The sequence below is a fragment of the Chiroxiphia lanceolata genome, chromosome 14 (genome assembly GCF_009829145.1).
Source record: "Chiroxiphia lanceolata isolate bChiLan1 chromosome 14, bChiLan1.pri, whole genome shotgun sequence".
NCBI classification, from domain to species: Eukaryota; Metazoa; Chordata; class Aves; order Passeriformes; family Pipridae; genus Chiroxiphia; species Chiroxiphia lanceolata.
In genome coordinates, this window is record NC_045650.1 from 14,040,944 (window position 1) to 14,068,067 (window position 27,124).

The window sequence follows — 27,124 nt, forward strand, 5'->3', positions numbered from 1 at the left end:
CACATCCTGCAATGGGACCTACAGAAATAATTGACACGGATGAAATCTCTTAGAGTTGCTGGAGTGCCATTGCAAGGAAAGCACAGGTACCCAGCTGCCCTCTCAGGTACATCCACATGCCACTTTACAAGTGTTTTTCACAGTTGCACAATCTTTGTGTCAGAGGTAAGCACAGACATTCCCTGTGCCAGTCAGTCATCTGACCTTGGTGCTCCCAAATTATCGCTTTTACCTGTTCTCCTTTGGTCATAAAAAGACTCAGGTTATTAACAGTTACTCTCCAAGTCACACCTCAGTTAAATGGAGAAATTAGCTCAAAACTAGATTGGCTAAATATCCTCTCCTCCTTTAACCTTCTTCCAGAGATCAAAACTGGAGATGTCTCACCATCAGTGAGACATACTGAATACTTAATCTGGATATGATGTCAAATTTGCACTGAAACTCTTTCCACCTGCTGTTACTGTCCTTTGAGATTCCCAAGAGGTCAGAACTAAGCAATAGCTGTATATAAACATACACCCACACGCATTTTTACTTGAATCAAGTATAATAGCTTTGGATAGTCTAATGTTAATCTTACCCAAGGATTACAACCCTGATTAATTTTTCAGTTTGTAATGTAATGTTCCTAGAATGGACACCAATATGTTCTTTCTGGTTTGACCGGGGCAGATTTTACCTCAGTATATGAAATAATTTGATGTTTTCTGGAGAGTTAATGTTTCTGTTGTTCCAAGGAAGAGAAGAGAATGATCCCTTTGGATTGTTGATCATTGACTCAAAAGATTTATGATCTGAGCTATCACATCAACAATCAGTTTAACAATAAAATCCTGTTGCAGAAAGGTTCCTTTTTTATGGTCTCTACTTTCATGCCAGCAGCATAAAGCACAGCTGTGCTCTGAGCTCACCATCCTGCCACAGGACTGAGAAAGAACAGTTTCGGGAGCAATGACAATTGTTTCCAAGACTTTCCTCAGCCAGATAATTATCAACACCCTCCTACTGCAGTAAGTGATTTTAAATCAAAATCAGGCTTGAACCTCCACTTCTATACCCAAGAACAACATTTAATTCAGGTATTCTCTAGGTTTTAAGAGGCAGAGGTGCTGCCATCCTTAAACAGAATGAATATCAGAGGAAGCTGAGTGTACACAGTTCCTTAAACAGCAGCAGCGCAATTCTACGGTTGGTGTGATGAGACTGCCCCTTGCTGAGCAGTATTTTCCCAGGATTTCTTTAGGTTTTGCATGTATCTGGCAGGTTGCAAATCTTTTGAAGTAGGGGTTGTGTTTCAAGTCTGATTTTTCATATAGGAGAGCACAGCAGGGTCAGATGCGGTGACCCGAGTTCACAGGTGTGAGCGTTACAGATGTAGCAACAAAAACGTGAGAAGGTTCACAACTCCACAGAGATCTTTCAGAGAAAATGAAAGTATGCCATGTGCACATGAAGGTACTTTAATCTCGCAGATTTTTAACAAAGTCGATATAAGTAGTATCTGAAGAGCATTTTTGAAATGTAAAATCTGAGTAAAATTGCGTGCTCTGGGCTCCTGGTAAGTGCTGGATTTCCTCTTTCTAACCATAAGAAAAACAACTCACAGCTATCTATACTCCCACACTCATCACACAGACTAACTTCTGCTGTGATAGGCACAAGACCTACAGTTGCAGTGGGAGAAATACAATCAGAGCTAAAAGTTCAACCTATGAAGTGATGCAAACATTAACTTCCAACCTTCCCCCCCCCCAGAGGCAAACAGCAATTTCCCACCGCAGAGCAGGGGCTGCACATTGTACACCCTGACACCCTGCAGGCTCCTCTGTGGGATGGAATACATTAATAAGGGCAAAAGGTTATTTTCCAGCAAAGTTTGTAAATTAAATTCTATAGAAAACCAAACAAAAGGTTACATGAGTGTTCACTTATCCATGAGCAGTGAAAATATTTCATTTCAAATTTTGCAATGTGTCCTAACAATGGCAGCTTATACACCGCAGGTACTCTGCAAACAAGGCTAAATTAATTAATATCAAATTTCAGCCAAATGTACTGACCTGAGAAAGGTTTCAAATTAGTTTTTTCACTAAATGAATTTTGGTTAAGACCTTTGATAACAAACAGTACAGAAAGAGTAACTGAAAGGAAGAACACACTTTATTTGATTACTTTTAAAGCATATAGGCTTGCAAAGTGATGCAAACAGAAAATAAAGAATGGATTAGGAAGTTACCTAATTTATTTAGTTAGATAAGTTATCTTGAGGTATAAATTGTCTAACTTATTTGGATTTAAACCAGCTACAGAAATATTCCCTGCCTCACACTGAACAAGACACCTTACACTTCTTGTGTTGGAGGTGTGGAAATTTGCATCAAATTATACATTAAACTGCAAAAAGGGACAGGGCAGAGACTTGCTGAGGACCCATCAGCAACAGTTGCCCTCCTTTTTCCCTACAGACACATCACCCACATGCAGGGCACAGGCACAGCCTCCTGCTAGGGAATGGCAACAGCAAACAGGATTACTGGCCCTGGCAGGCTTCTCTGCTGGAGCTTCTCACTCCATTTAACAGCTTTTCTCCTCCCACAAACTTCAGCTCATCCAGAAATGTAAAACAATATTTAGAGCAAGTGCAATCAATTACTGTCATTTAAAAGCTGTGCTTTGTTCTGAACACTTAACTGTGTCCAGTGTGCATCAAACATGACAGAACCAACACAGCAGATCCTGCAGGCCAAAAAAGGATAAGTTATATATTTTTTTCTGACTTCTTAACCCAGACCTTTCTAAACAAACCTCCATCCAGCTTGTCAGAGATCCTGACTCCAACACCTCCAGGTGCCAATTGCTTCATACAGAGATGCAAGAAACCCCACAGCTGACAGGTCTGAGATAACCCAGCCTCAGGAAAACTGCCTCCTGATTTCCTCACCCCTGCTGAACTCAAACATCCAGATGTTACATAACAGGTCTCTCCAGTCAAGCACCTGACTCATAAGCTGTGGAAGAAAACCTGAGACCTTTAGGATCATTTTGTTTTCTCCAGGTTTCCTCAACTTTTGTCTAAGATTTAGGGAGAGAAACTGGTATTCTATTTTAAATATAAAAAATTAGCGTGTACTACCGTTAAAAGAATAGTAAGGCTAGTACAGTTAAGAATTGTGAAGTCCTTGATGCTTTTAAGCCAGACCTTCTCATAATAGTTCAAGAAAAAAATGTGGTATCACCTGTATCCCCATACAAAATACTACACTAGCTATGTTTTTATTTACATTATGCTTTCATAACTTGAATAGAATAAAGTAACACCAACTTTGTTCTGTTGCTTTACATAGCTGTTATTTGTTTGGTCCTGTCTAGGCTTTTATGTAGTACTAATTTCTAACCAGCCTTGTGGCACCTGAGTGGAATATATGTAAGGAAAAGAACAAGATTTAAGTCTTTAGTTTTGTGAAATTAAAACTGAAATTCGAAGTTGCATTCAGATCAGTTTTTATAAAACACACATTTTGTATGTTTTTATCATCATTCTCTATTCATACATATTAGCAGAGTGAGTAGATTAGTCATGAAAATCAAGAAAGAAAAATGTTTGTATCTTCTTAGGAACTTGAGGAAAACACAAACAAGCACACATCCAACTCCTCCTCTAAAGTTCTTTCAGTGTTAACAACAGTCACCTCTTTTAAAGTATACCTTGATAAACAGACATACAAACCACTGGGAGTAGCTTATGCATGATTATTTTACAGACAGCTACAAACATGGTTTGGAGCATTTAAGAAAGTTACATGAAACCATTCATCGACCTATACTGAGAATAGAATCCAGGTTTCCTTACTACTTGTGCCACAACCAAGTCCTCATGTTTTATCTACAAAATACTAGCTTCCTGCCCTAACCATAAAATACCTGAGAGAAGTCAATATCCTGCTACAGTTCCATGATATCATCACACAGGAATTTGTGATTTTGGGCTTATCAAGAGCAAGAGGCTGCAGTGGCTACAAAACCGAGCAAGTACAGTAAATGTCACAACTCTGCCAAGTGACTGAATGAACTGTGGTGGTCTCATCTTACAGAGATAAACTGGTTCCAAACAGAATTTGAATTACGTTCCCATAGTAGTTTTATGATGAACTTAATTAATGGAAAGGGTTCGGTGCTTCTGTGCAACTTTTTCAAGCTACAAGTTGATACTAGTGCTCCTTTGATACAGTGTGAGGAAACATCTAAATAATCAGGCTTGAGATGCCACTGACATTTGATACGTAAGGAAAATGAGGATTACTCATGCCACACATTAAATAAAATTCCAAAAGAAACTGAGGCCCCCAATGACATATTATGTAAGGTACAGACTAAATTCTCAGTGATCTCAGTTAAACACAATAGCCCAGAACACACCTGACAGCAGTGAGTGCTTTTCAATTGTCTCTACCTTTCTTACATTTGCATCCACAACTTTTAAGGGTCTTACAAAACACTTTTACTGCCTATCTAGAAAAGTGAAATTAAAAAGGAAACGATATCCATTATTTTAAAATCAAAGAAAAGTCACAATATTCTTTATAAAGACTAATCCTGCTCTTCTTTTTTTAGAACAAAACCATGCAATAAGGAAGTGTTGTAAATCTGAGATCTGTAAGCTACTGGGCTGCAGAAGGGCCCCTCTAAACAAGTATGTCGTGGAGCTAGCCTGTACCTGTGTCTCACTGCACATTCCTCTGGCAAAGGAATTTAGTCCTGAAACCTGGTACCCCTCTGCCCTCCTCTGAGTGAGCTCATAATACCGGAATGAAGAGGAGGGAAATAACTTTCTCACTGGAATTTCTTTAATGGAAATTATAAGAACACATCTTGATGAAATAGATGCTGGAAGTATTTTGCCTTGTTGTTCTTACACACACAGAACACTTGTTATTATATATAGAAAACATAGAACTACCTCAGCAAAATTTATCGCTGGTAAATTCAGAGTTATCATATAATCCAAACAAAATCCATAGCCAGAATCACTGCACAAAGGTGCTGTGCAGTCTTCTGTGCAGGGAAAACTGTAACACAATCATTCCAGATCTGGACAGTAACTCAGCCAAACAACAACAAAAAAAACCCCCAAAGTTGCCTTTTCATTAGCTTCACAAGCTGAGAGGTAAGAAAGAAAGGAGACATGGATCTGGAAAGCTACAGTCAGCTGCAGAACACTTCTGGTAATTGCAGCTCAGAACAAAAATTATTAAACTCCTATTACTAAGTTTGGAAATGAAAAAAACCAAACCACTTGTTTGCTGAAAGTTGCACAATATCTACTGTTTTATGAATCAGACTTCTGTTAAAAAAAACCAAAAATCAACCAATTTTTTTTTTTTACCATAGCTTTAGTTTACTTCTATCCAAAATACTTGGTAAACACTTTGGTTTGTGGTTCATAAAGTATCCTTGAATGGAGTTGAAAAGTTACAGTAACGCTGAAGATCTGATATAAACACTAATTAATTCTTCTCTACTACTGTCAGACTGTAGTTAAGACTCACTAGCTGGTTTTTAATCCCTGCCACTCCTCTCTGAAAGACGTGCAGAACTTGGCTGGATAGCACAAAGCTGGAAGATAAAACCCAACCACATTCTTAGGGAACTTCACAGTCTCACGCTAGAGAAAGTCTCATGCCAGCCCACAGAGAAAATGCAATTGAGTGGAGAGCCTTTAAGCAGCCATAATCAACATTTTACAGTTTTGTGCCTTATTTGGTAGAGGTTCAAGCCTTCAAGATCTCCGAAGGCAGATTGTACAAGTCATCTCATTTAGAGAGGAGCCTTAGGGCACACAAAGCACCCGGTGCAACAGTTCAAAGAAGCAAAACTTGCTGCATGACTTGGGGCAAAGCTTTCTTCACACATGCAGGGCAGTAACACCAGTACTTAGCCTGGCAGGGTGGAAGGACACCTGCAAATCAGGGGTGAAAGACAACACAGTAATGCAACCAGTGATTGTGTATTTTAGAGTAAAAATTGCAACATGTTTCTTCGTATTAAGTAAGCAAACGGTGTGAAATGTATGTCCACGATAAATGAACCCTGCAGAAGGGACAAAACAGACCAAAGGTTGTTGCTTGTGAACATACCTGTCACAGGCATTTCAGGATTTGACCTATCCTGCAACTCTCAGCCCTCTGGAGGGCATGCAAACACATTTTACCCTCAATGAAAAACATGCTCTGACACATTAAAAGATGTTCTGATCAAGACCCCGGTTTCTATAATCACAGAAAAGCAGTCTTTGCAAAACCTCTGAGGTGATTTTCCAACTACATTGTTAGGGAACAGATTACTTGAGGTATGGGAGGCCCTCAGCTCCCAGAGACCCCGCTGAGGGCTCTCCACACCCCACATGCTGCAGGGCCGATACATTCACATGGAAATTGCACCACTGAGAGATACAGGTCAAACCACAGTTTGGAGCTCACTCTAATTATCTAGGCAGATTTTGGTTTAATCCTAACAAGATTATACATTCAGAGAGATTAAGGCTGTTAAAAGTACCACAGAGCAAACCATATAATCACTACCTTCAAGAAACCATCTAAAGTATTCTGTTTATGGTCACCAACCCATTTAACTTTAAAACCTCTTTGGACCTCTGTGGTATTCAAAGAGTATTTTCTGTATCTATTTGTGGTAAAAGTAGGCTAAGCATCTGACATTTGCTTTGGTGACTAGAACACATTTGTTACAGGAGTGGTTTGAAAGCTTCTTCCTTTCAACACCATATTAACATATTTTCTCTATATTGTTCTTAAGCTTACATCTTGGACCTCTTCAAGTCACAGCAAAAAGCCAAGGACCATCTGTAGAAAGAGATTTCACAGTCTGTTTCCAGTTTAAGCCAAAACTACTTTATTAGGTTAAAAATGCACTACTCTTCCTTTGTAAAAATGATCAGACAAAGCTTACAAGAAGAGACAGCTGTTAAAAACTGTGTTTTTGATGAAAATAGAAAACTTTTGCTAAATAGCAAGCAATGCATTTGGGTTACACCTATTCCCACAGTGAAAGTAAAGAGAATATGCATTTCAAAAGTACACCAGAAATAAAGCACCTTACTTTTGCCACCCAGGGCTTATTGGAAATCACCTCAGTCATGAACACAAGACTGAGACTCACCACACTTTTATCCTTTCTGTTAACAAAGATTCAGCATGTTCTATGCAAAATGCTATATACATTGTGCAGTGCAAAACAGGACCTGCCAACCTCACCTTCCAGCTGAATCCACACTTCACATGTGCTGCACTTCATAGAAAAGGCAAAGATACCTTCATTTTACAGATAATGTTCCAACTTTTCAACCCTTCACACACACACACTTTGATGACAGTCTAAAACCTCAAAAGGAGGGCTGAGGCTGAAAGCCTACAGGCTCCTTTTATGGAAAACTCTGAAGACTACTATAAATTCTTAATTTTCCAAGCTTGCTTTTTGCTCCTGCAGGCTATGTTCTTCCAGCTCAGTTACACCCTGCTTTGTGGATAGCTTTAATCATCAAAGTACAATACAGTGATTCACCCTCCTATTGTTTTGATGTGTTTCCACCATAGTAGTAGCATTAAAGCCAAATTGCTTTTAAAAAATTAAATAAATATATTACACAGAGCAAGTGATACCTGCACACTCCTCCACAGCAGAGGTTTGACTGATATAAGAAGAACTATTAGACCTTTAAAACGGTCCTGATTCTCTTTGGCTCTTTCTCACATTATTCACTGTGTCAATTCATCTATTTAACTTTTTTATAGTAATGAGATGAGTTTATATATATTTCAAAATATATTTTATTCTGAAAAATTTACTTGCCAGCTTATGAATTCTAAACAAACTTTAACAACAAAGTATTAAAGAGTAATAGATTCATCACTTCTCTTATAATTATATCATTTTCTAGAGAGTCTTTTTTGGTTTAGACTTCTTTTTAGAACTAGACATTATTTCATGTCCATGGAAAGATACCTTACTACTTGTGAGGGTAGGATCTTAATAGAAAATATTATCTTCAATGATTCAAAAAATAGGATAAGGAGCATAAGAAGCTGATTTGAAAACACTAATGCAATGAGAACAGGTAAGGTACATGCAGTTATTAAAAAAAGTCAGGAAAAGACAAAGCACTGACTTGATTCTATTTAAAGCTTTAAAATTATGCTACTAGCAAAAAACAAAGCTGGTAACACTTAATTTGCAGAGATTTTAAGAAGCACAACAGCATTTTTAAGTCCATTTCTTGCTTAACTGCACTTTCCTTTTCCTCTCTACTTTTGAGGTCAAAACCAACCCCTTCAAACAGTGCTATAAATTCATTTAAGCAGTTGGCTTTCAGCTGACTCTGTACAAACATTTCTATCCCAATCTCTAGAAAGCTGCAGGTTTTGATCTGTCAGCCAAAAAACTATGCTAAGGAAACAGTTAATGGTGCTGTTGCTACCTTGTTTCCAACCTCTTTCACCTTCAATGGAAACGGAAAAATGACAAATATGCAAAACGGAAGGAAAATTAAATCTTAGTCTCACATCTTACAGAAACCTTGAGGTATTGCCTTTTCTAGCAAGTTCTTGATTAGTCCAGATACAACACTTAGATGATGGTTGGATTTTACCTGTGTTACACATCACGCTGGGGTCTTGCCAAGTGCTTGTGTCAAGGACGGAATCGTTTGTTCCTATTACTAATGGGGAAAGCAATGAACATTAGGTGCAACCCTCTTGAGCAGATTTGTGCAAGAGAGATTCCTGGGTAACAGGTACTGACACGTCCTCACTGCTGCTGGAGTGAGGCATCAGAGAAAGCACTGCAGGATTAACCGCCAGGAGTGATCCTGGCAGCCTCCCTAAAGCACAAAGGAGAGCCAGGAAGGCAGAGGAGCTTAGGAGCACGTTGAGGCAGGGGCTGGAGGCTGTACAAAGTACAGTAGATTCCAGCCAAAGGGGAGAAAATAGATCAGGGAGTGAATAAGGCAAACTCAGAGTACAGTAGCTATTGACACCTCGGTGGACTGAAGCAAATCAGACCCGTTCGGTTCACAGCGTTGATTCTCTCAGTATTAAGGTAACCAAGTGAGCAGAGACTGTGCAAACTGAAGGTGCTGATTTAGTGGCCCAATGAGGTTGACACAGTCAAAGCTAATCAAAATCCTGCAGAAATAACAAGAAGGAAAGCACAGACCTCAGGGATCTTTGCAGCTCTGTATTCATTTGGGTACAAGCAGAATTAGAGGGCCAGCAGTCAGCTCTGACCAGCATGAACTGTTAAAAAAATGCAGCAAAGAAGCCAGCAAAGAAGCAGATCCATGGAACAGTTCCCTTGGCTTGGTGTTATTTTCACCTCTTTGTGTTTCCTCAAACCTGAGAGAAGAGGAAACTATTCTGAAAAGATGAATTTGAACATAAGTAGTAAGATTTTTGTCTACAACTTTTGAAAGTAGAAAGTTAAACACAGTACTGGAAACTGCAGCAACTTGACTTCCTTATAAATCACACCAACAGAGAAGGGGAAGCTGTATAGAAAAACCCAAGGTAGGCTGAACTGCAGGAAATTTGTGCAAAAAGTACAGGAACAAGTTATTTACTTTCCCCAAGTATTTTCAGATTTATTGCCCACACCTCCAAATTCCCTTTTTGCGAGGAACAGGTAACGAGAACTGCATCATTCCACTCTAAATGCTCTTTCTGTTCAGACATGTAAATGGAAATATGTTAAAGCTCAGCTAGGGTTTATAGCCTCCCCAGGAGAGTGAGAGCCTTATTGGGCTATAGGGATATTTTGAAAGAAAAGAAAATAAATTAAAAAAGACAAATAATTAAAAAAAAAAAAAGAGAACTAAAAAACCAACCACCTAAGGAAATTAATCATTATCCATGGAGGGGCACACAAACCCACTTCTCAAGGAAGAGAGAAGGTCAAGTAAATCAAAAATTCTGGCAGGAAAGACTTTTTCATCTATATCTATCCTGACTTCATGATCACCTCAAAATACTATTACACCACTCTACAGTATAAGAATACCTTTTCCTCCCAGAAGGAATACCTTCCTTTTATTATTTTGAGGTACCTAAAGACTTGCCCTAAAAAGAACTGATAATTCCCAAAAAGTCACTGACAAAAGGGTAAAACTGGCTGGCATCTCTGAAATATGTTCCTGTTTCCTCAGCACTGTTTAATACGGAATCATGAGCTTTGCAGTGTTTGTAGCAATCCCTTCCTAGCACAGCTTGAAACATGCTCAAAAACCAGGTGGGTCATATTTCCTGATACATAACCAAAACTGTCTGACAAGAGACTAGTTGGATGTCTACTCTTAATGCTCCAGTGAGCACTCAGTTAGGAGTAAAAGTACTTGCAGAAACAACAGAGTATCTGTATGATTAGGAAATTGCTTCTGGATCAATTATGCTCTTTTCAAAAAACACTGCAGCTCCCTATGGTTCAAAAAAAAAAATCCGATTAAACACCAAGCGCTGGCAATAAGTTGACAACCTTGCCTGAACAGATGCTGTGTCTCTGGGAGTACAGGATAACAAGGAATTCTTTTCTCCCTGTACAAGTCAGGAGTTACCAGTCCTCTTCCTGAAGCAGTTCTATGTCTACAAATGGAGTATGACTAGCATATAAAAACTAAACAAGAAAGAGGCAGAGTTAAGACCTTGTTGAGTGCGGTATTTGCAAGCCAGAGCCATTTTACCATCACAAATTTTTTTGCACTCTGTAACATTCTCATAATATCTGTAAACATCAGCATGTTACTGCAGCTACCCCAGAAGGAAGAGTTAGTAAGGGACAAGGTACCAGGACCTTACTAGTGTGGAGAGTCTCTACAGCAAGAATGGACAAAGGGTGGAGAAGCCCCACCACAAAAGGCCCTGCCTACTTTAGGGACACCAGCATGACTTACTAACAGCAGCTCTTAAGCCAAGGGAACACAGTGGCTGGCAGTGAAGCTGGCCTGTGTCCAGAAGGGGAAATAAAATGCTTCTTCAGGTCACATAGTGCTTCTCACAACTATAAAAAGGCAGCCATAACCTTAAATCGATAATGATATCAAAAAAGCTCTTCAGAACACAATCACATGTGTTACTCCATTTCGTAGCTGCTGTAACCTGACATAGGATCTGACTGCCAAATAAACAACCACTTTGTATGCTCAATTGTCTTCAGCACCCAGAAAACATTCAGCAAATAAACAATTATTTGTTCAGATGGGAGAGAAAGGGATAGTCAGCTTTAAATGAAAATTTCCCCTACAAGTTAACATGTCTTGGCAAGAGCTCAATAATTAGCACTATTATGAACAATCAGCTTCTTTTTTTAGTAATTCTCATTATTTTGCTACAGAACCAGGGTATAATTCTTATTATTTACTATAGACCTATTGCCACTCAAAGCTGACCTTCACAGATGACCATTCTCAATGCAATATGGGAATCTTCACCAAACAACCCTCCACACCCATGCATTCTTACACATTAGAAGCCTTATCTGGTAAACAAATCCTGAGATTTAGAAGATTAGGTTGGTATTTTACATTATTTCTTGAATTCTGTAGATTCCTTCCTTATACAAGTAACTTTACTATATATATTACTTCTTTCCCCATAAAATTCACTACTACATAAAGATACAGCTGTAAAAATCAAATTACAGAAGGATTGCATACTTATAAATACTGATTAAAATGGCAAAGAAAAAGAAAACAGAACTTTATAAATACCTCTTTAATGGATAACATCGTATTTGCAGAAACTGCATTGGAAAGTGTTATGATGAGAGCTGCAACTCTGTTTTAAATACTCATAATTAAACAGCTATTTTTCCCCTCTGTCAGAGACTCTGGGACAAAATTTATTTTTGGCCACTGAAAACAACGAGTTCGGTTCAATTAAGCTCATCCAGTACATATTAAAGTAAGAGATATTATGAAACATTTGTATCATAGATCTAGAAACAAAACACACAGAAAACCTGGGAGACAGATAAATAAGACCACTTGTGCTAGTTTGTCATGAACTAGGAGAGCTTCAGTTACTCAAAATAGAGCAGACTGCCCAGAACTGGTTTTCACACATAGTTTTTATTTGCCTTACTTGGATACTGAAAATCTTTTGCTGAACAAGATACTAAGTGCTAAAAAAAGAGAGTGACTCTTGTTAATCTGCACATTTATTAGCAAAAAAATGGAAGAGTTGCAATAGTACATGAAGTCCACTCATAAAATCAAGCTAACTGAACTCCATCTGAAAGCTCAGGTGTTCCAACAGAACATGCCTGATGGTAAGCCCTTACAGTAAGTCCTAACAGTAATTCCTTAGGACATCACATCAAAACCAGCATGTATTCCAGGTACACTCAACTAGCTGAACAAGGACAGAAAGGAAATAAATGAGGAGTTATCACCTCACCTGTATGCCAGGTATGCTCTCAGGGGGGCTCAGAATGACTGCTAGGACTATGATGCAGCTCAGCTGAGAGCTTTGTGAAGAGATGTGAATCTCAAATTTCATTGTAAGACGCTGTCTCTGCATTTTGTGACCATATTCAGCTCATGCTCCACCTCTAGTTTATGAGAGGAAAACCCCAAAACATCAGCAAAACTCTGATTATCTTTTTAAAAGTCCCTCTCCTAAAAACTCCATTTTGCCCTGTAGCCTGGAAAAGCCTCAGGGGAGGACAGTGATCAGCCAAGGCAAACCCCTGCCTCTCTAGCACGTCTTATCCCCCACAGTTCTGGACCAACTTTTGTCATTTGTCTGAGTGCAATGAACGTCTCAAGGACAGTACTACAATGTTGTTTTACTGATGCACAGCATCCTGTACTGACACTCCTGGCTAACTATTAACGCAAATTATTGATGATAAAAGATTGAAACCACAAATGAAGCATAGCTTCTAGAGTGACTGCAGCTGAAAGCTATCAGGGGAAGCTCTTAGGTCACTCCCAGCAATCGGGCTACAAACAAGGTAACAGTCTCTGCAAAGTAACTGCAAGTCATCTGTGTTTTCAACATTTGGCTCAAGAAAACACAGATAGCATTACAAGACTAATTTTGTACTGCCACTCAAAATAGATCATCATTTACACCCAGGGAAAATAATTATAAACTGAGAAATTAATTCAGATACACTTCAAAATCCTTTTCTTACAGAAAAGGGGATGACTGCACTTCATAACTGAGACCTCTGTGGCAAAGCCATCTTTGATACAACTTTATTCAAGGTGCTGGCCTGACATATCAGCCACTGCCTACACTAGTTCTGTCCACAGGACCATTCCTGAAGAGTGCTCAAGAACTTGAACAATATTTTAGGGACGTTTCCTTTACAACAAATACATTATGGAAATGAGTTTTTTTTAATGAAAGAAAATGCGAACAACAGTTATAAGTGACATCATCTCCAGCAACAAGCGGACTGTCTCTGTGAATAATCTTCTAGAAGTTTTTACTCCTTATTAACCTAAAGCTTTAACCTCATTTTATTACCATGGTACTTCACTATGCTCTGTCACTTCAAATTATATACCAGAAGACTATTAAGAAATGTTTCAGAGATCGTGCTTTTTCTAAGAAAGTTCTGCTTACTGCAAGTTCCATCACCAGTACTTTCTCTTAACAGCTTACTTCATGCTGGAAGGTGTTAGGATGTGTTTTTAAATCAGTGACACCAGAAAGTCCTACTACTCTACCTGAAGTTCACAAAAACAGAGTTTTAATCTTTCTTGTTGGGCATGTTTGACAGCATTTTTAATAAAAATCATTAAATCCATTAACTGCTTAGACATGCAGAGCACTAGGTATTTTAAGGACCTATTTCTGATTCTTTTTCATAGTTGTAGACTGATTACATAGCAACTAAGATTTTGATTGTTTTTTAACTCTGAAGAAAACTGTTAGAAAGACTTAGAAATAGCAAGTAGATATTAATCTTATTCATTACAATAGACTTAAATTGACAGAGTCCCTTTATGGGCAATGAAAAATGTCAAGGAACTAACAGAAATCTGACTGCTTAAGAGATGTGTTTTCCAAAAGACAGGAAGCAAAATTGGAGCAAACTTTAAATTTTATATCAGTTACATCTGCATCAATCAGGAATAACTTCACTGCCATACTGCAAGAATTTATAAAAATTATTATAAAATGTGTCACATTTGCTTCAAAGAGCCTTTAAAATATGTGCTTTATAAAAGTCATTTCCACTCAGATTGCACTATAGCAAGAACTCTTAGAAGAACAGTTCTTGGTTTTGTTAAAGAAAACTCTCTAATCTTTTAATCTTCGAGAAGATTAAAGCTTGTAACTACCACCTGATCAAGATGATGAAATTCTACTAGTGCAATTGATTATAAAAAATGCAAAATGGAACCAAGCCTTTCATATTTATGAAAAGTATAAACCCCCCTGCTATTAAAGACTTTAAAAAATATTTCTTCTCAGTTGCACAGGAAGGTTCTAATTCCTTAAAATTTTAATCAAAAGAGTAGCAAAAGTAGTAGAAAAACATTGGCTGCCAAGTCAAGAACACATTTTAACTGGTTTTGTTAGAAATCTGTCCAAAGTTGAATTAAAATAAACTTGCTTAAAGCATATTATACTACTTCCATTAATTCACTATTGTATGCTTGCTGTAAAATCCACACCCCAACCACTACTGTACAATCTTAACTTACATTACAATATAACAAAGACATTTTTTTAACTGCTGACTTTACATCAGTTGGACACTTAATTTAGGCTACAGATCTTCCAAAGGACTCTTTCATTCACTAGTTGAGTGGGCTAAGAATTGCAGCATCCCAGCTGCAGAAAATCTATTATAACGCCAAAAAGAAGAAAATTATAAACATTTAAAAAGCCTGCAATCGCCTACTAATCTATTTAAACATTAATTAGGAACAGCAAGAGAAAATCCATGTTTATGTCATAAAATTGTCAGACTAACAGATCATAAAGTCATTGCTTCTGTATAACAACTTGGAATTTAAAACACATTTACTAGTAGTCATGAACCTTGATACAACACTTAACAGCTTAATCCTTTAATTTCTCACATCACTTTTACTTAGTTATGATGTGTTGTGCGTTGGATCCCTCGTGAACAAGGACCTAGAGGGTCAGCTTTTAACAGAAAAGTTTGAGAAGAGGCTAAAAGAGAACGAAAGGCAGTCAGGTACAAAGTGAGACACTGATCACGCTTTCAGACACTGAAAGCTGTTACACCGCACACAGACGGTCTTTCACCCCAGCATACTTTTCAAAAACTAGTCAAAGTCGAGCCGACGAAAGGCACAAAGGGACTTCGGAGCACAGGTGTACAGCAATTAAAAAGATATCCGCGCATCTTTCCCAGGGGGGCGGGGACGTGTCCGTTCTCTGGCCGAAGGATGCCCAAACCCCGACAGGTTCGTCCGGGCACGTTCACCTCCAGCGAGCACTGGACCTGCACGCACTTACCGCACTCGCCAGCTCCGCGCCCAGCCAGAGGAGCAGCAGCACCAGCGCCCTGCGGGGAGGCAAAGGGACAGACAGTCACGGCGGGGAGCGGGGGCACCGCGGGGAGCGGGGGGGCCGCGCTCGGCACTCACCCTGCGCGCCCCATGGCCCGGGCAGCCCGCGGGCACGGCCGAGGAAGAGCAGGGTCCGCCGTCACTCGGGGCGGGCAGGGCACCGTGTGGCTCCTTCCCGGCGGAGCACCGAGGGTGCCTGGCCCTGAGGAGCGACCGGGCTGGGGCCACCAGCGCTGCCCGCCCGCGCTCGGTCACTGCTCGCTTCCCGCGGCGCCGCAGCCCCTCCAGGCGCTCGCAGCGTGCCCGGGCAGGAAGTTCGCGCGGTGTTCGCCGAGGCGTCGCACCTGAGCGGGGCCGGATGGGCCGGGACCGAGCGCGGGCGAACCCCGCACCCGCCCCTCCGCAGGGGCGACCCGGCACTGCCAACAACTCCCCCTGCCCTCACACGCACACAGAGCGGCTTCCGCTGCAGAAAATAGTCCGGGGTCCAGCTGCCCGCCCGGTGGAGGTGCGGGGCGGGGAGAGGCGGCGCCCGCCCTTGGAGCCGACAAAACCGCGGCGCCCGGGGGCAGGGCGGTGCCGGGGGATCGCAGCCCCCTCGGAGCGGAGCGGCAGCGCGCCCACACCGCCCGCCCGCCCCCGGAGCGGAGGAATACTGTAGTCCCGGGAAGACTTGAGCCGGCAGAAGCGGGCGAGTGCGGCAGAGGGGCGGGCGCTGCCATCGGGGCGGCCGGCGGGAGCCGCCTGCAGGAGCCGCGCTGCCCCGCCGGGCTATGCCCGCGCCGCAGGGCCGGCCCCGGAGCTCCTGAGCGGGTGGGATGGAGCCGCGGTGGCGGAGCTGCAGCCTGGCCGCCGGCTGCCTGGTGCTGGTGCTGCTGGGGTGCTGGGGGCCGCAGGAGGCGGCGGCGGCGGTGAGTGCGGGGCGCCCTCCTTGTTCTCCGCGGGTGCTGCCCGGCGCCGCTGTCCCCGCCGGGCGCGGCCGCCGCGCGGAGCCTCGGGGGGAGCTTTGGAGCCTCGAGGATGGGGTGGACGAGGGTGGGCTCCCCCTGACAGGAGCCCTGCGGCGGGCGGGGGTCGGCGGCGCGGCCGGGCCCCGCCGGAGGGTCTCTGGGCTCCCGCAGGTGCCGGGGCTCCCGGGCGGCCCGTCCCCGCACAAAGCCCCGCGGTGCCGTCGGGCCGGCGCTGCGCGGGACCCTCACGGCCGGGACCGCCGGCGGCTGCGGGGAGGCAGGAGAGCTAGCGGGAGTGCGGGGCGGGGGGAGCCCGGGTGAGCTTTGTGCGGGCTCTGAACCCGCCGTTCCTCCGCGACAAAGGAGGAATGATTCCCCCTTGCCTTTCCCCCTCCCCAAAGGACCTCCATGAAGAGGTGTCTGAGCTCTAGCCGCTGAGCCATCACCTGCCGCCCCGAGTCGCACCTGGACTTGGCAGGGAGTTGGAGGCATGTGGGCATGGCTTGCTGGAGGATACCGTGCCTCAGTCTGGGGCTTAGTTTTCCCGAGGGTTTTATTTCTGCTTTCGTAAAACCCGAGCTGAGGTGCTAACGGAGATGGCAAATGCGTGCCCTGTAGCAGGGAGTGCACAGTAAACGACCTGGAGAAGAATTTTCATCTCTGTCTTTGAGAGAGAGATGCTATCCCAGGTTTCCTGGAGTTGCAGGGCCTTAAAACTGAGAGGTAGGAGAGGTGATCCCTGGCTTCAGGTTTAGAGGTATTTGACTAAGACCTCCAGCTGTTAACGAGTGGGAAAATTAACTAAAAAGGCTGGTACATTTCACTAAAATGCTCACGTAACATGGGTTAACTTCAGATTTTTACAGTCTCTTTCTCTTTTTGATTTTTTTTTTTTTTAAGTTTACTTGGAAAAGAGAATAAGTCCAGATTGCTGTTCTTTAGGATCACTCTTTAGTTGAAAAGTCATAATATGTTACAGTGATAAGTGTAGAGTACATTTCTGTGACTCCCCCCTTCCATTTTGTAGTTAGAGCTGACAAAATCTTATTTGTCTTGAACTCTCCTTTGAAGTGCATTCCTTTACAGTGAAACTTTGTAGACCTTTCATCTGCCTTCTGAAAAAGCAAAGACCAGCCATAATATACTTCCTTCCTCATCTACTCCTCCTCCTTACCATGCCCAGGTGGGAACCCAAGTGTAAGTGATAGCAGTGTGCCACCAGTGCTTACTGATATGGGGAACTGCCTGTCTCCACATTGTCTGTGACACCAGTTCTGCTGCTCTACTTGGTCCCACCTCACCCCAGGCTGCCTGCCTTAACTCCCACCCCAAAGGAGGACCCAGGCAGTCCCACCTACAGGGCTTCACTGGTTTAGCAGGTGGGGTTTGAAGATGGGGAGGTTTGTGTGCATAAATGTGGCCCCTTCCTCTCTTCAGGAAAGCATCCAGGCACAGTTCCATGTGTGTGGTTGGTGGGAGTCTGTGGGGTCTGGGAGCAGGACTGTGGTGGCCACATAGGCAGTCCCCTACCTTGGAAGAAACAAAGAAAGGAGCAAAAACAATGGTGGAATTCCTGGTTCTTAACATCACCTTGTGCTGCGGCCTCTCTTTTAGGATTTGCAGTGAGCTAAGATTAACTGAAGACCCAGGGGCTGATGGGGATGGGAGAAAGAGAGAGATGCCTCTGTTCCAACCTACATAAATCCCACTGGTCTTTTGTCAGAAGGGTCTAATGGTTTTCTCAACACTTTGATGTTCTGATGTCCTTGAATTTCCTGTGATAACACTAAATTATGCTGATCCCTATTAATGAGGATCAGCACTTTATTCCTCCCTTTGTCAGAAAGGGTTGACTAAATACTGTAGCAGTATTATTCATGTACACTGTCTCTTCTGTGAATCTTGTTTTGGGATCTTTCATCAGAATCCTTCCCCCAACAGGATAAATTTGTTGTGATGGCTTTAAGTCATTCTGGAGTCCTTATTCAAATAATATCTGAAATTGTTATTCAACATTTTAATGCACGTTTCAAATAGAAAAGTTGTACCTTCTTTGCTCCAGCTGATTTGTAATAGTGTATATGGCTGTGATCAGTTAAGAAGTGACAGAATACAGCTGAGAGTCACTTGCCAGTGTGCACATCATAGGGAAATCTAGTTATTAAAAACACCCACTGCGTTTCATACTCAAGTAGGGATGGATTTCATTGTTCTGATTTTATTGCTGGGTTTTCATAGCCCATAGTCTGATCTTGGTGAGTAGTGTATGGATCATGCTGTGCACTCTTGTGCAGACTCGTTGATGTAGAATGATAACTACTGATGAACAGTGTAAAAGTAATTGGGAATCTGAGAATGGTTTTACTTAAGAGTGAGAAAATGAATGAGTTGGAAGATGGTGTCATCAATGTGTGAACTGATTTCAAGCCAGACTATTAAAAAAAAGTGCTCATATCAAAAGATATGAGTCCTTATGTATGTTAACAGAAATATTATTGCTTAAGTGTCCTGGTGGTTTTAATGTAAATAAATATAAATTTACATATATGTATATAAACTAACTAGCTCTTTTATAAGCAGATTTTTTCCCCCCCTCCTGGCAGGTTTACACTTACACTGTGTTATAGAAAAAGTGACTGCAAGTTGTGACTGAGAAATCTGTTTAATTAAATAACATAGATGGGCTAGATTCTTGAATTGGGCTATCTATGAAACTCACTTGAGGTTAGTGACGATCTGTTGACTTACCTCGAGAAGAAGTTTCCCTCATAGTTAAGGCCTAGATTTTTAATGTGTAAATAGACTTTGTCAGCCCAGAATTACTAAAATGAAATCGTTTCAGCAATGCCTTTTTTCTTTGCCTTCCATTATAATTCCAGTCTGACTAGAAGTATAAGGCTGAAAACAGTTGTTCAAATATGGTAGGGCAGGCTGGCAAGATGGCAATTATTTGTGTTTAAGGAAGTAATGTGTTATTTCTGAAAGTTCTCTAAGTTTGGTTGAGGTTTTTTTTTTTTCCTTTCAAAGGTTACCATATATATAAATATGTGCTACCATGTCATTAATGACAATGTACATGATTAATAGTTAATTTGTAAGTGATGGTCAGCTGTGTTTCTCTTGTTTGTCCTAACTATTTTATTGTGGTAGTTATTATTTTCCATTTCATAACTGGCAAGGGCTCTTTCTAGTTACAAAATCTAAGTTTATAAAAGCAGAAAGAAACGGATGCTGGCTTTTAGGATTCAGAAAGTATTTCATCCTGAAATTCCGTGGATGTGTCTTGATTAGTCATGCACAAGACTTGGTTTTATAACATCAAGGCTCAAGCCCTTCTGCTTCCAACTTGCCATTTGTCATATGTTTTGATTTTGACCTTTCATGGCTCTTAATTAAAGACATATAGTAAAATGACATATCTCAAGTTGTGTTGTGGCGTAATAAAATACAAATAAATCCAGGGAATCTGGATGAAACGGAATGTGAGAGCTATTTGGACCACAACAGAATCTTTTGCAGCTATGCATACAAAATCATTATGTATTTTAGTCATTTTTTCCACATGATGGAAATGCTGATATTTCAGTGGAACTTCCTAGGCTTTCATTTTCCCGAATGAATGAATAAATCTATTCCCTGAAAGCAATTATTAGTTACCTTTTTCAAAAGAGAAGGGGAAATTTTCCTAGGACAAAGTGTTATTTAATTTATTTAACAGTAAATTTTTGTAGTGATTTTTTTTTTCCCCCTACTGTGAATAAGCAATGACACTGTAATGCAGTTAACTGCTGTTGGGTTTACTAGAACATGTGAAAACTTTTCTGTATTGCAAAACAACTGTAAACATCAATAACATCCCAGCAAATCTAATGTGCATGTTTTCAGTCTGAGGCAAAGTGAGGTATCTGCTCCACACATACAGCAAAGATGCACTGTGCATTTTTACCTTTCATTCACTAAGATGCTTCCTCCTCCAGCTGTATCAGCTCTGTAAACTCTCCACTGATATCACCACAGAACAAGATATCCAGATAACACCCACTTACATGTTCTAGGAATAGTATTGCACAAGTGCACTGAATGAAGAGCAGCCTCTGCCAGTGGTGACACCAGACAAAGTGCTCTGAGAAAAGACCCTTTAGGCAGAATGCTTTGTCCTTTACCCTCCTGGGAAAGGTTTGCAATGCAATTAAACCTTACTTAATATCATTGGTACAGTGCAGCTTCTGAAAAAGGTGGTGTGCTGAGCATCCTGATTGTGTAGTTGTTTGGTGTGTGGAGGAAAAGCTTCAATGTAATGTGAAATTGTCATCAGAATAAACATAGCTGAGCTGAACAGGAAAGGATCCTGTTATAAAAAGAAATCTAGTGCTTATTTTTAAAAAAATTGCTTTGCAATTGACTGAGTCTTTCTTGCAGAGCTTAAGTGTTTCTTGGAGAACTTGTGAGAGGCTGCAAGAAGCAAAAACTGGGGGATGTGATCTTAATTTTGGGAGGATGGATAAAGAGCAATTAGATAGTTGCAAAGCTATATCACAGATTTTACACTTTAGCTTAATTTCTTATGCTGTCAGCACAGCAGCATTCAGAATTTTGATTTTGTATTCCCCTTTTGTGCAGGGTGTCTTATGCAGTGTGTGTTTGTATATGTATTATTTTGTTATAATGGAACAAAAGAAATAAATTGTAGTAGCAATATAGACAGCAATTTTACTTTTTTTACTTGAAGAGTGTGTGTTACGAGTCAGAAAGAAAGGAGCTTTACAGCTATGGATTTCAGGTCACTTGAAGTCTCTTGGTTATTGCAGCTCTGCTGTTGGATTTCTTTGTCTCCTCCAATTTGGAGGGGAAGGAAAATAGTTTAGTCTCTCAACTGTATTTTGTTTCTTTTACCTAATCTCTACAGAGAATTAAAATGTCAGAGTTGAATTTCAATCTCTTCTCACTCCTAGCACTGTAAAAGGCATCTCTGTGCAATGCATTTGCCTATCTTACTTTTGGTTCTATATTATTACCTACAAAATTATTCCTTTTATTGAGGCATAGCTGGACCTGCAGAACTGTCCTACTCTCATCTAACGTGACTCCAGCATATACTAGATAAGCTTTGCTACTGCAGCTCTGCTGAAACCCTGCTGTCTCCCCTCTTACCTTTCCCCAAGGTGTAAGCTAAGGTGAAAACAGGCTAATAAGTCCTTTTGCCAGTGTGTGTCTGTCAGGACTTTCTGCTGAAATATATTAAACATGTTGTAAAGTGTGTTTTTTATAGGACCACCTTTAGTTGTTAGCAAGGGGAATCTTAGTTTTAAACTACACCATTGAAAAAGAGAGGTGTTTATGCAGTCTATTTATTACTGCTTCCTGGGGAATTTAGGTGCTTTTAGAAAGCTGATTTGTACAGTCCTTGGTTGCAGCTGAGGTCTGTGTATGTGGTGGACACCCCTTCTCCAGAAGGAACAGTGATCGTGGAGGAAATCCTTGGTTTGCATTAAAATGCTTCACTGGAATGAAATTAAGACTTTAATCTCTTGACATCTTTCTCTACTGTAGTAGTTGCATCTCTCACCTCCTGGTGTTGTATTTGGAGATGTAGTTCTGTTAGATAAGATCACCTTGTTGGCTCTGGAAGAAGAAATAGGGGTTTGGCTGGTCCATTTGCTGCACAGACTCGCTTGAGAGCCATGGCAAATAACCAGCAGAGCTGGGGGGGAAATGGCTTCATTTGAGAGATTGAGGCTCCAGAGCCATTCATGAGGAAGATGAAGCTTCATAGAGGCCCTTCAGTTCAGCATGTTTTAGGAACTACTGCTGTAAGTGACAGATGTTACAGTATCTTTTTAGTACTTTTATGGAGAAGATGAAGCAGAGCTATGCAGACTTTCCTTTCTAGCCTAATTTTCAGCTTGACTGTCTTTTTATGTGGTTACCGGGCTAGACAAAAATCAGAACTGTATTATGCAAAACATAAAATTTGGCTTTATTTGACAACCATAGTGCTAAAGCAGCCTACAACATTTTACTGAGAAAAATTGTACTGAGCCCTTGTAATAGTGATGGATTTTGAATGTTTCAAGTCATTAGAAAGATGTTATGGAATACTGGAATATGGAATTATGATGGAATAATCAGTTGCCAATGGATGCTGGTTTTTTTGCTTGCCTATGGTGCTACAGGCTGGCAATCTTTTTGCCCCTTTATCAACTCCCTCATGATACTCTTGTAGTGGGAGTTTTCTACTTTTCTGTCTTAATCTAGAAAGATGTGGCTTATGTATCCTTATTTGTACTAAGTGGTAACTTAATTTATATCATAGTATAAATGTGTGATGCAAAACTAGTGACTTGAAATCCAGGACTACTTAAAAGTAGCTAGGGAAATTAAGAATTATTTTGATGATATATACTGGACTTATCTGTATTTCTCCATTACTCTGCAAATCTTCAAAGTTTACAGTATATTGAGAATAGTTGATTTTATTTCTGTCTATTCTGGTTCCTATCCACCCCAACTCCTGCACCGTGGGTGAAAACATAGCAAGCATTGGTTATAAACTACATAAAGCTGTCAAGCTTAAGCAATGATTAATTCAACAATTATATTTGATTTTTTGTACTTCCCCTTGTAAGCAATGAAGGCTAATCTTCCTTCATTAAGAAAGTCTGTTTATTCATAAGTTGTCAATATATTTCTATCTAACATCAGTCTGTGTCTGTTAAATACAGTGTTGATTCTTCAAAAGCAAACCTTTCTCTTTATGTACTTAAATCCCACGGGGGTCCAATAGAGAGAAAGAAAATGACCACCCTGGGCAATGAACTGCACTCTTTCTACACCTTGAATTAAAGTAGCAATTATTAAAACCCACAATTAAATTGCTTTACTTAAAGCAATGGAAACTAATGTGACTTACAGGCAAGGCTAGACAAGCCTTCAGTTCCCAGAAAATTTGATTTCCTGACAAGAAATGCCACTGCAAAGCAGTGTTTGGGTGAAGGAGCTTATGAACTCAGTTTAAAAACCTTTTAAAAATAATCCTTTCTATGAGGCAGTGATTTTTCTCAAGTCAGCTTACTTTGAACCAGCCTGTTACACAGAAAGACAGCAGAAGCCATTGTTTCTGAAGGGCAAAGTAGTTTCTAGCTGTCATTCAGACAATGTGAATTGACTTAATCATAGAAAATACTTATTCTGAATTAGTTAAAACACTTCTTTGTATATTCAACCTTAAAGGACAAATCCAGAAGGAAAAGGAGGTTTCTTCCCTGTGCTGAAAAATGAGAATTTATATTTGATTTAGCTATTTCTTTTCATCTAGTCACAGTGTAGTCAGATATGAGGAAAAACTTTGAGATTTCTGCAAAACCATTACTTTAATTCTTGAATCATTAAATATTTAAAACAACAATGAGAAAATCCAGAGAGGATGAAAAGTTGCAAGCTTGAGTGTGTTTTGTTTTGGTAGTTTAACTTCCAATATTCATTTTAGTCCTTTTTTAATAAGAAAAGAAGTACCATGAAAATTGCTAGAAGCCTGTGCCCAGTCTACCCAGGCAAACAGTGAAAACATCCATACAAAAGTTAGTGTTTGTCTGGGTGGAGGAGATACTTGTAATTTTGACTGAAGAGAAAGTGTGTATGTAGTGTCATTTAGTTTCTGATCCAGCATGCTTATGGAAAATTCTTGGCTGTAGTATTGATGACACTCCTGTATCAACAGAAAGTATCTTTTCTGTTCTAAAAGTTTTCAAGGTCTTAAAGCAGTGGTAGTAACAAAGTATTAAAATGTGTATGTCTAAAGTATGAATTTTGTATCCCAAGTGAACCTGGAAAACTTGTTAACTTTAGGCTTGAATGAGAAAATACTTGTTGACAGGTCTAGTCATGCTCGGGAAACGTGTATTTTTAGGACCTTGACGTACTGTACCCAAGAGCTGGAGACTTTTAGTAACCTTACTGGCTTCCCTTATGCTTGACAGGAGAGAGTAAGCTTAGAAAATGGTATTGGGTTTGCATGGCAAGGTTTTGGTAACAGGAGGGGGGTATGAGGTGGCTTCTGTGAGAAGCTGCCAGAAGCTTCACCTGTGTCCAGTAGGGCCAATGCCAACTGCTGGCCAAAGCTGAGCCCATCAGCAATGGTGATGGCATGTCTGGGGTAACATATTTAAACTGGGAGGAAAAACTGCTGTACAACAGCAGCTGGGAGAGAGGATTGAGAATATCTGAGAGCATTGGCTCTGCAGACACCAAGGTCAGTGCAGAAGGAGGGGCAGGAGGTGCTCCAGGAGCCGGAGCAGAGATTCCCCTGCAGCCCATGGTGCAGACCGTGGTGAGGCAGCTGTGTCCCTGCAGCACATGGAAGTCTGTGGTGGAGCAGATGGGTGCCCAAAGGAAGCTGTGATCCTGTGAGAAGCCTGTGCTGGAGCAGGCTCTCGGCAGGGCCTGCAGCCCCATGGAGAGAGAAGCCCAAGCTGGAGCAGGTTTGGTGGCAGGACTTGTGACCCCGTGGGGGACCCACACGGGAGAAACCTGTTCCTGAAGAGCTGCACTCTGGAAGGGACCCACACTGGATAAGTTTGTGGAGGACTGTCTCCAGTGGGAGGGATGCCATGCTGGAGCAGGGAAGGAGTGTGAGGAGTCTTCCCTCTGAGGGAGAAGGAGCAGCAGAGATAACATGTGGTAGATGAAATGACCCCAACTCCCATTCTCCATCCTCTGGTGCTGCTGAGGGGTAGGAGATGTAGAAACCAGGAGTGATGTTAAGCCTGGGGAAAAGTGAGGCAGGGGGCAAGGGGTTTGAAGGTCTGTTTTTTATTTCTTGTTACCCTACTCTGACTTTTAATTGGCAATAAAAATTATTTCCCTGGGTCGAGTCTGTATTGCCTGTGACTGCAATTGCTGTGAGACTTAGTGGGCACCTGGCATCCAGCCAAAGTTAACCCAGCACAAAACCATTGTTGGATTTAACACTCTGAATAATTTTACTTAGATGTAGACAACAAAACTTAAAAGTACTAGTATTCCAAGCTTGTAATTTATTGTAGAATCACAGTAAAACTGTAAATATAATCCTTCTGTGCTGGAGTCTAGATTAGGTGACCTCTTGCTCAAAGCAGAGCTGTCTTGGAATTTCTCTGTTTGTTCTGATAGTTGCAGACTAAAAGGACATTGAAACAATATCTTCTATTCCAAATCTTGCTTGCTGTAGGAATAATGTTAAAATGTAGTGGAAAGGCTCCATACTGAGTGCTTGCAATTAACCTACTGGTTACTGCAGGATGTAGAGCATATATCACAAACTTGAAGCAGGTTATCTTCTTGGCATATGTTCAGCTCCAAATAGCACTTTTGGGAGTTGGTATATTCCCTAAAACAGAGTGCCTCAGGGAATACTTTCCCTTAGAGAAAGTGACTTTCTGTTTCGGAATGTGTACAAATGCCTGGACTGTTTCTTACTCCTGCCAAGCTTCAGACTGCATCTCTAGTTTTAATGATACTTGAGAGCTGTTTCTTATGAATGGATCTCCTGACTTTAATTATCGTGCTGGGGTGTTGGAACCACGTGTGCTCTCTCATTGCCTACTCCCACTCTTTTAAACTGACAGTATTTTAATGGGATGTTGCAAGGAAGGCAGGTCACTGATATCCTGGGACCTGGTCAGAGAATCACTATAATGAGACACTTTAGGTGAGATATTGTTAATTTGCTACTGAGTAACCTCCAGAGGGACTGGGAATAAAATCAATTGCTGAAGAAAGCAATAACTAAATTTACATGTATCAAAGTAAGGAGAAGCTTAATGCTACTACTGAAGACTTCCTCCCTTTTGTTTCCCTTAGAAACAAAAATATAAAGGGGGGCCTTCTGCACCCACCCCCCCCAGCACTGATTAGATTTATTTTGCCATTATTGATGCCGTGTTAACACTTAAAAAAACTTGTTGAATTTTCAATGCTTTATGTCAAGATGTAGTCTATGGTCCTTTTAGCTAGTTCTTTGCATGAATTCAAAAGTTTTTTCATGTGACAAGTCTCTGAGAAGTATGACTTAATTTCCAGGGCATGCTTTCTGTTTAGTGGTGATCAGTGCAATCCAAATATAGGGATTCTCAGGTTGATGTATTGCCTCTATATGTAATTTCTCTGGTGTAAGGAAGTGAAATCTATTTTTTCTAATCAAGTTTGAGTATGTAATTCCACAATTTGTATGTAGTAGATAGAATGTTCTATTAGCACCAGCCTGCAGCTGTCTTCCGGTGTTTTAAAGCCAATAAAATACATTCAGGCCCCCTTTTACTTTGCTCCTGTGAAATAGTCTGTGGGAAATTGCTATTGTGATTCTCCATATTAGTATAAGGTCACTTTTTGGTAGGAAGGTGCACCTTGCTCTGAAGTACCTCACTTGAAGTGACAGTGCTCTAAGGAGACTGATCCATTACTAGTGCATAACCAGAGCTTAAGTAAATGAACTTGAGAGGCTAACACTGAGGGTACTTTGTATCTGCTGAAGTTAAGTATGCGAGTTCCTGAACAGGCATCTGAGAGCTCTCACTAAATATTCAACTTCTGTCAGCTTGTGGATAAAAGAAAAGGGCCTCCTAACTCATCAGGCCCT

General features: G+C 40.9%; 2 protein-coding genes across 7 annotated transcripts in view; one reads left to right on the top strand and one right to left on the bottom strand.

The window, feature by feature from the left end:
• Positions 1–15,742, bottom strand: part of COL4A6 (collagen type IV alpha 6 chain) — a 115,545-nt gene extending 99,803 nt beyond the window's left edge. For all 3 annotated transcript variants that reach the window (XM_032701778.1, XM_032701780.1, XM_032701779.1), the window contains exons 1-2: positions 15,641–15,742; positions 15,510–15,558 (exon numbers count right to left, since the gene is read on the bottom strand). In XM_032701778.1, the coding sequence (XP_032557669.1) occupies positions 15,510–15,558; positions 15,641–15,654 (63 nt within the window). In that variant the 5' untranslated portion in view covers positions 15,655–15,742. The remainder of the gene's footprint in view (positions 1–15,509; positions 15,559–15,640) is intronic.
• A 424-nt stretch (positions 15,743–16,166) lies between these two features.
• Positions 16,167–27,124, top strand: part of COL4A5 (collagen type IV alpha 5 chain) — a 78,557-nt gene continuing 67,599 nt past the window's right edge. For 3 of the 4 annotated variants that reach the window (XM_032701931.1, XM_032701933.1, XM_032701932.1), the window contains exon 1: positions 16,167–16,473. In XM_032701931.1, the coding sequence (XP_032557822.1) occupies positions 16,381–16,473 (93 nt within the window). In that variant the 5' untranslated portion in view covers positions 16,167–16,380. The remainder of the gene's footprint in view (positions 16,474–27,124) is intronic. The other variant, XM_032701934.1, reaches the window with a different exon arrangement.